General features: G+C 50.3%; 1 protein-coding gene across 1 annotated transcript; it reads left to right on the forward strand.

Annotated features, from left to right (window-relative positions):
• The first annotated feature begins 3754 nt into the window (after positions 1-3754).
• PNMA8A (PNMA family member 8A) lies at positions 3755-7997 on the forward strand. The gene is made up of 2 exons (XM_027037863.2): positions 3755-4024; positions 4170-7997. The coding sequence occupies exon 2, from the start codon at positions 4258-4260 to the stop codon at positions 5710-5712; it is 1455 nt and encodes a 484-aa protein (XP_026893664.1). The 5' UTR covers positions 3755-4024; positions 4170-4257; the 3' UTR covers positions 5713-7997.
• Positions 7998-12827: the final 4830 nt, after the last annotated feature.

The raw sequence follows: 12827 nt of genomic DNA on the forward strand, positions 1-12827 counted from the left end.
GTATTTTGACAATAATTTTTTAAGAGAGAGATTATGGCTATTTATCTTTAAATCTATTTATTTTTAAACCTAGAACCATCGGGCATCTGGGCGGCTCAGTCGGTTGAGCGTCTGACTGCCTGCCACTCAGGTTATGATCTCCTGGTTCACGGGTTCGAGCCCCACATTGGGCTCTGCGCTGACAGCACGGTCTCTCTCTCTCTCTCTCTCCCTCGCTCTTTCGGCCCCGCCCCCACTCATGCTGTCTCTGTCTCCCTCAAAATAAATAAATAAACTTCAAAAATAAATAAGTGAATAAATAAAACCAAGGGCCCGGACACCAAATAAACACCCAAAGGTGAAACAGAGAGGAAGACGATGGAAAGGTGACCCCAGACCGGAAGTGCAGAGATGGGTCGAAGGATTTGGGCTGCAGGGATGTGTTGTCATGGAAACCACAGCACCGGCTTCCGTCAAGAGCACTTCAAAACTATTTTTAGATCTGCTGGTAATCAGGGTGGCTCCTTGCTTGGAGAGAAATCAGGTGGCTGACTCCACTTAATACACACACACACAGACACACGATCACCCACCCACGTACACACACGCACACACACACACACACACATATATATATATACACGCACATGTATAATACACATCATTGTACATTTACAAATATATATGTATATATCCCTTTTGATATGTATAAACAAGCTTAAAATTCTTATCTCTTCAATATTTATCTTTTACTCTTTTGGAATGCCTAATGAACCCATAGCAATCTGCTTCTCTGATTGATTCCTGATGGATACTGCCTAGGCATCTGTGCAGTAAAGGATTAACTCGGCAGGCCTGGGTTGTGCAAACCTGCACATCCCAAAGAACTGACTGGCTCTTGGGGCACCTGGGTGACTCAGTCGGTCACCTGTTGTCCAATTCTTGATTTCAGCTCAGGTCTTGATCTCACAGGTTCGTGGGGTCGAGCCCCGCATCGGACTCTGCACTGACAGAGCGGAGCCTGCTCGGGATTCTCTCTCTCTCCCCCTCTCTCTCTCTGCCCCTCCACCCACCAAAATAAATAAATAAACTAAAAACAAATCATAGTTGCGAGATTCGTCTATAATGTTGTGCGTAGTTGTAGATCAGTTTTCTAATCACTTAGTATTCTATGGTGTGAACACGTCACAATTATCTATTCCTCTGTTGTTGGCATTTGGATAGCTTCTAGATTCTACCTATTAGGAAGAGTGTTGCACCCACTGGTTCAACCATCCCAGAACAAACTCCGGGTCGCTGGAAAGAGCCTAAAAGAAGTTTGCTCAACACTGGGGAGGCCCCTGGAAACTCTTGCCGTTACAATAATAATAACAGCTCGCTCTGTGTTAGGACCAAATACACATTTTAACAAAATATTGAATGGCTATTTGGTCACAGGCAAAGATCGCCATTATAGAATAAACTTTAGGGAATATAGGAATAAATCTGAAATTGTATCAAAACTTTTAAATTTGTATCACAATTTTATTTTTTTAATTAAAAATTTTTAAATGTTTATTTTTGAAGGAGAGAGAGAGACAGAGTGTGAGCAGGGGAGGGGCAGAGAGCGAGGGAGACACAGAATCCAAAGCAAGCTCCAGGCTCCGAGCTGTCAGCCCAGAGCCCAACACGGGGCTCGAACTCAAGAGCAGTGAGGTCATGACCTGAGCCGAAGTCAGATGCTTAACCAGCTGAGCCACCCAGGCGCCCCTATTTTAAGATTGTTGCTCTGTTTTCTTTTCTTTTCTTTTTTAATGTTTATTTATTTTTGAGAGAGAGGGGAAGAGAGAGAGCAAGAGTGGGAGAGGGGCAAAGGGAAAGGAAGACAAAATCTGAAGCAGGCTCCAGGCTCTGAGCTGTCAGCACAGATCTCGAACTCACGAGCCGCGAGATCATGACCTGAGTGGAAATTGGACGCGTAACCGACTGAGCCACCCAGGCGCCCCATGTTTTCTTTTATAGTAATGGTTTGTCAATTGTCATTGATTCTCGCCACATTCCACCTCTGCAGTATCTTCGAGTTATTGACCGCTGCCTAATAAGCAATCCTAAGACGTAGTGATGTCGAACAACTGTTTGCTTACACTCATTGACTCTCTGGGTCAGGAATTCACACAGGCTACAGCAGTGATGGCTTGTTTCTACTACATGGTGGCTGGGTCTCCACCAGGAAAATGTCAATGGTTGGGGAGTGAGTCAAACGTTTGGGAGCTGGAGTCACCTAGAAGTTTCCTTACTCCCCTGTCTGGTGCCTGGGCTGTGATCAGTTGCAGGAGGGGCTAAGCTGGGAATTGTTGACTGGAGCACACACATGTGGCTTCTCCAGCTGGCTTGAGCTTCCTCACAACATGGAAGCCAGAGGAAAGTTGACTTTCCTCTTTGGAGCTCAGCGATCCAAGAATGAGTGTCCCAATGAACAAGGAAAAAGTTGCATGGCCCTTTATAACATAGCCTGAGAAGTCACATGGTTTTCCTTCCATGATACTCTTGGTTCAATCTTTTCCCTTTGACCACACTCTTTATTAGTCAAAGAATTTACAAGCCAGCTCAGATTCAGTAAGAAGGACAGAGATCACCACTTTTCCACAGGAACATCAAAGAATTATGGCCGTGTTTGAAAGCCGCTGCATGATGAAATACATTCATTCTTCAGTTGATTCATAGAACTCCAACAGGTAAAGTGCATGAGCTTTTTAAACTCTAGTTATAGCTTGAGTGTTTATTGGAACGTGATATTCAGATTTAACAATGTGAATGACAGGTCTTTTTTTTTTTTTTGGCATGAAACATCATGGGAACTGGGGCAATCACACACATACTGCTACATCAAGGTATCGATCCCACCCAAGTTCAGGGATGCTAGAGATGAGTGGAACACGCATTTTGGCTATTTGGTCTTGCAAAGGCCAGTTCCAAAATGGGATTCAAATAGCATTCAAGTTGAATACTCAGGCCCAAACTGTACTTCAGTGCATGCATCACATATGATATCCCTTCCAGATCAGGGTGGTTTTTATTGATACTCCTTTGGGGAGAAGAGGAAGGAGCTTGGAGAGCTCAATATGTCCGAGACTGCACAGCCAGTAAGCAGCATTCTAGATATGTCAGCGAGGGCCTGACCAGGAAACAGCCGCTCTAAGAGTCACTGAGGAGTGTTTCATCAACTAACAACAAAGGTGCTGCCCCTGGGCAGCAAGTTGAGGAAACCAGCAAGGCAAGTGAGGCACTATATCCAGGCCTGCAGCGCACGTGTGGGCAGAAGCCGGGAGTTTCTAGAAGTTTCTGGATATTTCCGGAACCTGGGAACTGTAGCCGAAAGAGCTGGCAGGAGCTGTGGTTTTGTTAGAGGACCTCATGGGGGGTTAAAGCTGCCCTTTCCTCTCGCCCTCTGATTTCTGGAGGCTCCCGGAGGGGGGGGGGGGGGATGGGGGGTGAACCCAACAGGAAGGCGGAAGACAGGAGGGCTAGTTGGTTGCCATGCTAAAGTCAGGGCATTCCACCTCCATCCCCGAGGCCCCCGTTGAATCGAAAAGGATGGAAAGAGTGCGTCTGGAGGGAAAATCGGAGAATGCGCAGACCCCGGGGTCGGCGAGCTGACCATGCGCTCTCCAGCCGGGCTCCCATCCCCAGCGCCCCTGCCAGCCGCGGCCACGGCGGTGGCCATGGCGGTTGCCATGGCGACCGCGGGAGCCGCGCGGCCGGGCGGCGCGGGCGCAAGTGCGCAAGCGCGCGCTGCGACGCCGGCCTGGGCTCCGCGCAGCTGCAGGGCTCGAGGCGCCGCGTGACCCGTCCGGGGCCGGAGCGGACGCCGGCTCCTCGGCCCTTTTCGCCGGGAACAGCCGGCCTGGGTGGCCCGAGCTGGCGCCTGGCGAGCGGCTGCCTCCCCGGCGGCCTGTCCTCAGCCCGACCCGACCCGGGAGGCCGGGACGCGAGGCTGCAAGGAGCCCTGCCGGGCGGCCGCCACCCGCGGGGCGGGGCGCGGTTTTCTGCCGGTCGCGGAACACGTGTGAGCACCCGGGGCCCGGTTTGGGGAGGAGGGACCTGGGAAGGCGCGAGGCCCGCCGGGAGGCCCGCCGCGCTGGGGGCAGCAGAGATCCCTGAGCCCGACCGTCTTCCGGGGAATCTGACCTCCCTCTCCTGTCACTTTACAGGATCAGTATTTGGGGCCCGCTGCAGCCCTCGTCCACCTTATAGACGGTTCGGTGCACGTGGGATTAGAGCCGCCAGGTGCCCGCCACCATGGCCATGAACCTTCTGGAGGACTGGTGCCGGGGTATGGAAGTGGACATCCACAGGTCCCTGTTGGTCATGGGCATCCCAGAGGACTGTGGTCAAGCAGAAATTGAGGAGACCTTGCATGGCGTCCTCTCCCCGCTGGGCCCGTACTTCGTGCTCAATAAGATTTTTCTGAGGGAAGAGAACGCCAAAGCTGCCCTAATTGAGGTGGGAGAGGGTGTGAGTCTCAGGGCCGTACCCCGGGAGTTCCCAGCAAGGGGGGGCGTCTGGAGAGTGGTTTGTAGAGACCCCACCCAGGATGCTGAGTTTTTAAAAAATCTGAATGAGTTCTTAGATGCCGAGGGGCGCACGTGGGAGGATGTGGTCCGCCTGCTCCAGCTCAGCCACCCCCCACGGCCCCAGAATCAGCGCCGGGAGAACTGGGCAGAAGCTTTGGGGGTGCTCCTGGGGGCAGTGGTGCAAATCGTCTTCTACATGGATGCCGAGATCCGCAGCCGCGAGGAAGTGAGGGCGCAAGAGGTGACTGATGCCCAGGCGGTAGCAGCTTCAGCTTCAGCATCACGGAGGAAGGTCAAGAAGGAGCCAGGATGGGCTGCAGAAGTAGGGTCTGCTTTGAAGACGGAGAATCCCGACAGCTGGCATGACATGGAAGACGAAGGTGACCCCCCCAAACCTCTGGTTCGCAGAGCTGGAGCTAAAAGTCGCTCCAGGAGAAAGAAGCAGAAAAAAAACCCCAAGCAAGAGTCAGTGGCCTGCAAGAAACCCAAAGGCCACCATTCCAAGAGCTCAGCCGCCTTGGAGGATCCTGAGGCCAATGGCGCGGAAAATATGGAGGTCTCAGAAGCTATCAGGAGCAACAGAAAGCCCTGTGTGAAGCAGGAGGAGTCGGCTTTGAAGAAGCCTGCGGGCAAATGTGCCTGGAAGGCTCCCAGCAAGCCATCCCGTGATGCCCAGTCAGAAGCTGTGAGTCCTGGAATTGCTTCCGGGTCAGACCAAGATGGCGGTCAGGAAGGCCCACCAAAGAAGAAGGCCGTGGGCTGGGCCTTGGCAAAGAGCCCTGCCCCCATGAGAAAGAAAAAGAAGGTAAGCTTGGGCCCTGTCTCTTTCGTCCTTGTCGATTCGGAAGATGCCAAGAAAAAACCGATGATGGCAAAGAAAGGGCCAGCCGCAAGAGAGGCATCAGTTCAGAAGGCCCTCCGAGGCCCACAGCCCACGGAGTTGCCAGCCTCGACCTCACAGGGCCCAGAGGCCGAACCAGAAGGCTCCCCTCGTGCCTCCAGTGGTGAGAACGACCACAGAAGTCATTTGGGGTGCGCCGACAAGTGGATGAGTGGGGAAGAGCCGGAGCGCCGGGTGGGGGCAGGTCAGGGGGTGCATGAGGAGGACCCCAGTGCAGTGGAAGAGGCAGATGAGGTTTTAGAGGGCGAGAGCCCTGACCTCCCTCCTAGGAGCCCCTGAAGGCCAACATGGGGGACACCGGTGGGCAGGCGGTGGCCACGCAGATCCGCCACGTCTCCTTTGTCGGTGACTGTCGCTGTGGTAGTCTCCATTCTGCCACTCCGTCTGACCCAGCTCCCTTAATAAAAACCCAGTGGTTTGGAGTGATAATGATCAATAGGTCGTCAAGGTAGATGGCTTTGAAGGTGGAGTTTTCTGGAGGCCTGGTTGGGGGATAGGAATGTTCAAGCACTGAAAAGGACCAAGGGAGTGAGAAGAAAAAAAAAATTCCACAGGACACCCACTTCCCCTTTTGAGCTCTTCTAATCCACAGAACCCAGAAAGCTTTGATTTGGAGGACCACCCGTAGCTGGTTAGTTGAAAGACGTCCAAGGAAGAAGTATCACATTGGGAACAAAAGTTTTTTCTTATTGAGTGAACTTTTGACTCTTAAAGGACCCCGTTTGTAAAGATGTGGCTCTCAGAGGGGAAGTATCCGTGAGCTCTTAGGTGAAAGAGATTAAGGGAGGGAGGTACATTGCTCTGCTCTTTTCTCTGCCACGCCTGCTTTTGCACCTCCCCTTGACTCACCTTCAGAGGTTAGAGGGTCACTAAGATTGGGAAAATTCTAGAACATTTACCTTTACATACACAGGTGGGATCCCTGTTAATGTCCATCCGTGTTCTGCCTTTCTTCCTCATTCCCTGCTTTCTGGATGACCAGCCAACCTCTGCATGCAGGGTCTGGCATATTCTGCCACCTTCTCTGTGTTTCCATCATGGGTAAGTTAAGCTGAGATCGTCCAAGCGGACCTGCCCGCCTTGCTCCTGCTGGTTTTCAGCTTCCATCCTCCAGTTAACTAGCCAGAGGGTGAGAAGGTCCCAAGAGTTAGTTTTAGGGGACTTAGGCCTTGACGTACTTGAGCTTTAGATTCTGTTAATAAAAGTGGTATTTGGATTCCCGTTTAGCGTCTGGCCGTCTCAAGACGCCCATGGGGAGAGGGGGTGATCAGTAGGGAAGGACTCAGGCGCTTCTGGCTTCCCAGCCCCTAATTCCATCCAGCGCCACCAAACTCTGTGTCTTTGGGGCTAAAGACCCTTCTCACGTTGTAATCAGAGAGGGAAAAAATTCTTAAAAACTTGGCTGTTAATTTCTGTCATCCGAATAGACCAACATTCCTTGTCTCCCGTGTGTGTGTGTGTGTGTGTGTAGGGGGAGGGGGTGGGGTACCTGACACCATTGGTTTTCAAATAGTGTCCTGGGAGGCCCAAAGCATGCTCGAAGATGTAATCCAAACCTTTTTTTTTTTCATGTATTTAATTTATTTATTTAATTTATTATTTTTTTGAAAGAGTGTGCGCCCATGCGGGGGAGGGGGAGGGACAGAGGCAGAGAGATTCTTAAGCAGGCTCCACGCCCGGCGCAGAGCCCTATCTCACAACCGTGAGATCATGACCTGAGCTGAAATCAAGTCGTCAGATGCCCAACCAACTGAGCCATCCAGGCTCCCCCATGTGTTGGGAAAAGAAAGAAAAAAAAAAGGTTCTTGCTTCGGCAGCACATATACTTAAAAAAAAAAAAAAAAAAAAAAAAAGCTGGAACTTAAACAGTCGTAAGCCAAACCAGTCACATAGGAGACTATCAGAATATTACCTTGTGTTCTTAAGTGAACTTGACTTTGTACAGATCTCCCGTGAGTTGTTTCTCCCATCCGTTTGCGTATAATTGAACTTGTAAACGTGGCGGCCGAGAAAGGTCGGAGATGGGAGAGATTCAGTCACGTGCATGCCCTGTGACGACGTAACCCTCCGGAAGAAGTTTCCCTTTGTAATTCACACGCTCCTGTTAACTTTAGTTGCGTGATAGCACATCCGTGTATTTGCCTAATATTGTCACGCGGTTTTAGCCCTTTCTGTGTTCAGGGGCCTCCCTTCTGTTTTTGTGATGGAGAACGTGAGCACTCGTTAGACGTTGTTAGTAATTCCGCTTTGAAAATAAATTTCTTCGTAACAGTTAACTTCAAAATCCTGGAGGAGTCTAACTGAAGGTGCAGGGGGAAAAAAAAAAAAAAAGAACCCGGTTTCTATCTGCGGCCCTTCCGCCGTGTGCCTCGAGGCTTTCCTTGGGTTTGTGCAGAACCGAACACAGGAGTGCACTTGCTCTCAAGGTGGGAAAGCCTGTGACTCTCCAGCACCCAGTTTCAAGGGCAGGTCCATTAAGGGCTCCATTGTGTTAACAGATCGACACCATGACGGCTAAATGTAAACATGTATGGTACAAAATAAAGTTTAGCAAATTAAGTAGCTGTTGGCTCTCTTGTAGGCTATGTCCTGGCTTATTTGAGAACAGGGTTCTCCCCCCCCCCCACCCCCATCACCAGTGAACTACACACAGCGGCCCAGCCTGGCACGAGCTGTCGTCAGTCCTGCGAGGGTTGTCAGTTTTCCATGACAGAAGATGCCACCGAGGTGTCCTTTCTGCGCTATACCCTTCCACCGACGCGAAAGGATGTCCCGCAGATCTTGGGGGTTTCTAGAAGTTTCGAAAACAGGTAACTGGTGACATGAATTTGTGTGAACATGTTAGTGTATTTTGAAAAGCGGCCGGAAGATGAAAACCCTTCCTTCCCCTCCCTTCAGACAGAGGCAGGTTTTCAGCCTAAAAATTCAGTTTTCTCCTGCCCAACGCCCTCCCCTGCCAGGGCTTCCTGAACCAGGGTGGCGGCTGCATCAGTCACTTGGGGTCTCTGTGAAAAGTACCATTCCTGGGCCCCACCTGCTGATCCGGGGTCGCTTGGAGGTGGCATTTGTGCTGGGAACCTGTATCCTCAGCAACTTCTCCTGAGAATTCTCAGGCACACCCAGCGGAATGGCTGGTGGAGAGCTCTGGACGGAGAAGTTTGCGCTTGAGGAAAGGGAAGGATCCTTCAGGGGCAAGGTTGGGGGTTTCTGAAAGGTGAAGGGAAGGGTCAGGGAGGGAAGATGCACAGGAGACGGAAGGGGAAGCCGGCCTTTGGGGAGAGGGGATGGGGGGATGAGGCGCCAGGGAGGAGGCATATGGAGACCAGGTAATCGATCTGGTATTGACTGGGTGCAATTGACCTGGTATTGACTGGGTGCACCGTCCTCCCTTGGTGCAAAAGCCATATCTGGCCAACATCTTTACCTCCCGAGAAGCAGTCAGTTACTCCCTCTAGTTCACCCAGCCCCGCAGCAGAGGCTGAAAGGCTGACACGGCCGGAAGTTGAGGGGACAGCCAGGGATGCCCCCCCTCCCCCCGTGAGATGCAGGGGAAGTCTACCACCTGCAAGGAAGCCCCTCAGCCCATCTCACACGTGGGGGCAGCATCCTGTTCAGGGTCGTGCCTGGGAGCCACGGTGGGGGACCGGAGTGATCCCCAAGAGCCTCTGCATACACAGGCCGAGGCCCCGCAGGCAGTGTCTTCCCTCATCCGTGCTGTCCGCCCAGATGTGGTGGGCATCGACTGTGTGCCAGCCAGGAACAAGACCAAGACTCCCGCCCTCCCGGGCTGGCGTTCTGGTGGGAGGTAGACCGCGCATCCAGGGACGCTGACAGGTAAGGGGTGGTGGGTATGACGCTGAAACAAAGCGGGAGGGGGATCCAGGTGAATGAGAGTGTATGTGAGACAGAGTGTTGCTGTTTCAACGCAGCGGTCAGGGAGGGCGTCTCTGGGGAGGCAATACCCGAGGGAGGTGAGGGAGCCAGAGAGACGGCTGGCTGGTGGAACAGCATCCCAGACAGAGGGAAGAGTCAGCATGAAGGGGGGCAGGAGAATGCCTGGTGTGTTTGAGAAAAAACAAGGAGGAGATGGGTGTGGCCAGAGGGGGGTGGCGAGGAGCACAGGAGGAGGTGAGGTCAGGGCCGTTTGGGAGGCTGATCTCTCAGGGATTGTGGACCTCAGAAAGGGTTAGATTTTGGCTTCAGTCTGGGTGAATCCGGAGCCATGGAGGTTCTGAGCAGAGGGTCAGGATCACACTTAGGTTTTCACAGGCTGCCTTTGGCTGCTGGTGGGGAATGGGGCTATGGGGTTGGGGGTGGGGGTGAGGGGAGAGCTGGAAACCCAGTGAGGATGTGACTGCAAGAGTGCCGGTGGCCCTGCTGGGGAACCACGGAGACTCTAGAAAGAACTGCCAGTTATGTTGCTACAGGGCAAGAATAAAGATGTCAACTTACCCATGATCCATTTATCCTTGTATTTTTCATTTTTAGGTAAAATGCTGCATATACAGTGAAATGCATACTCTTAAGCGAACTTCGTGGTGAGTTTTGACATAAAATTTGCCATCTTCACCATTTTCATCTTTATTTTTTATTTTTTTAATGTTTATTTTTGAGAGAGAGAGAGAGTATGAGCAGGAGAGGGGGAGAGAAAGAATCACAGAATCTGAAGCAGGCTCCAGGCTCTGAGCTGTCAGCACAGAGCCCAATGCGGGACTCGAACCCACGAACTTCGCGATCATGACCTGCACCAAAGTCGGACGCTTAACCGACTGAGCCACCCAGGCGCCCCCACCTTCACCGTTTTTTAAGGGTGCAATTCAGTGCTGTTGAGTACGTTCACATTTCTGTGCACCTGGCATCACCACCATCCACTGAACTCTCTTCACCTTGTAAAATGAAAACTTTACAAACAATAAGAGTGACCCCTTGTTCTCCCACCTCCAGCCCCAGCAGCCACCATTCTACTCTCTTTTCTTTCTCTTTTTTTCTTTTCTTTTCTTTTCTTTTCTTTTCTTTTCTTTTCTTTTCTTTTCTTTTCTTTTCTTTTCTTTCCTTCCTTCCTTCCTTCCTTCCTTCCTTCCTTCCTTTTTCTTTCTTTCTCTTTTTCTTTCTTTCTTTCTTTCTTTCTTTCTTTCTTTCTTTCTTTGTTTCTCTTTCTTTCTTTCTTTCTTTCTTTCTTTCTTTCTTTCTTAGTTCTCTGCCCACCGTGGGGCTCGGACTCATGACCCCCAGATCAAGAGTCGCGTGTCCCACCACCATTGTCCTTTCAGTCTCTCCACTCTGACAAGCCTGGGTACTTCCTGTAAGTGGCATCACACAGTATTGGTCTCTTTGTGACTGGCTTGCTTCTTAGGAAAACATCCTCAAGGTTCATCTCTGTTGTAGCCCGTGTCAGAATTTCCTTCTTGCTCACGGTTGAATAAGATGCATTGCGAGTATGCAGCGCATTTTTCATTCATCCCTTCATCCACTGATGGGCATTTGGGTGGCTTCCACCTTTGGGCTGTTGCAAACAGAGCTCCCAAGATCGTGGGCATACAAATACGTCTTTGAGTCCCTGCTTTCCGTTCTTTGGGGTACGTGCCCAGATGTATCTGCTGGATCATATGGTCATTCGACTTGTCATATTTTTTTTTAATTTTTTTTTTCAACGTTTATTTATTTTGGGGACAGAGAGAGACAGAGCATGCACGGGGGAGGGGCAGACAGAGAGGGAGACACAGAATCGGAAACAGGCTCCAGGCTCTGAGCCACCAGCCCAGAGCCCGACGCGGGGCTCGAACTCACGGACCGCGAGATCGTGACCTGGCTGAAGTCGGACGCTTAACCGACTGCGCCACCCAGGCGCCCCTCAACTTGTCATATTTTGAAGAAACGCCATGTTGGTTCTCATTGGGCTGCCTTGGTTTTAAAATCCCAGCCCAAGCATGCCCTCTACAATGCAGTTATAGAAGCGAGGGAGCTCAGCCACATGGCAGAAACTTCTCCGGCCCATCTACCAACTGCTTCAGTTTCACTGCCGGGATTATGAGGGAACCTGGAACCAATCTTACTGGCACGGTCTGGCATTATACCTGACTCTGTGCCAATTGTCAGTTGAGGTGTTCTCCCGATACCGCTTTGTGGGAAGGAATGGAAGCAGTTGTCCGGGTTAAAGATTCAACACTGAAAACAAAACAAAACAAAACAAAACTACCGTGACTCCTCCAAGCCTCCGGATCGGGTTTAACTTGGGCATTTCCTGTATGTCCTGTGATTGCAGGATGAATGGCTTAACATTTTTACAGCTGGGGTAGCCAAGAAAATTCTAGAACAGACAAGGCAAGAGGATGGGCTTGTGGGTTATTAAAAGATATTATACACATATGTTATGAATCCAGAGTCACAGATGAACCAGTAGCACAGGAGAGCAAATCCAGGAAGAAACACATAGATTTGGGGCATTTCATTTGGTGGTTTTGCAGATCAGAGCGAAAAGAGAGATAAAGAGTGGTGTTGTGCCAGCAGCGGGGAAAGGGGCTAGTTTCCCTAAAAAAAAATAAATGTGAGGGATACCTGGGTGGCTCAGTCGGTTAAGTGTCTGACTCTTAGGTCATGATCTCACGGCTTCATGGGTTAGAGCCCCACATCGGGCTCTGTGCTGGCAGTGTGGAGCCTTCTTGGGAATCTCTCTCTCCCTCTCTCTGTGCCCCTCCCCGACTCACGCTGTCTCCGTCTCTCTCAAAATAAAGAAAGAAACTTAAAAGAAAAAGAAACTGGACACATGGAAGAATAAAATACTTAAAGTGACATTACAAAAGTGATAGAAGAAAATATAGGTGAGTTCATCCATCATTCTGGTGTGAGAAAGCCTTTTCTAAGCAGGATATAAAACCTCAGGGCCATGAAAGGAAGAAAATCAATTGTCAACATAAAAATTTTAACCCACCTCACGGCAAACGTTACTATAAACAAAAAGACAAATGGCTCACATGGAAGATATTTGCACTATATATCAGAGCAAAGATCTACTTTTTAAACTTTATTGACAACTAATTCAAATTAATAAGCAAAACACAAACAACCTAATAGAAAAACGGGCAAAGCGTCTGAACAGGCAATCCACTAATGACTGAGAAATTGCCTCACTGCACTCACGTTGCGATCGACACAATCAAAACAAGATAGCATTTTGCCACCTGATGGGCAAAAGGTTTTACATTGTACATATTCCCTGCTGCAAAAGTATCAGGGAGAAGTCTCATAGAGCATATTTGTTTGCTTAAGTTGAGGCCAAATTTCTGGAGTTTTTATTGACTTCTGACAATTACAACTAATACTTCCAAAGAACACTGGTAAACCTGTGTTGCTTTTACAAAATATCAATTTGATGGTGCTCCATCGGTTGATGGGAT

The sequence above is a fragment of the Acinonyx jubatus genome, chromosome E2 (assembly GCF_027475565.1).
Source record: "Acinonyx jubatus isolate Ajub_Pintada_27869175 chromosome E2, VMU_Ajub_asm_v1.0, whole genome shotgun sequence".
Taxonomy (NCBI): Eukaryota; Metazoa; Chordata; class Mammalia; order Carnivora; family Felidae; genus Acinonyx; species Acinonyx jubatus.

Bases quoted from the DNA above. Each gene is read 5' to 3' on its own strand.
- PNMA8A (XM_027037863.2), top strand. From the start codon at position 4,258: ATGGCCATGAACCTTCTGGAGGACTGGTGCCGGGGTATGGAAGTGGAC.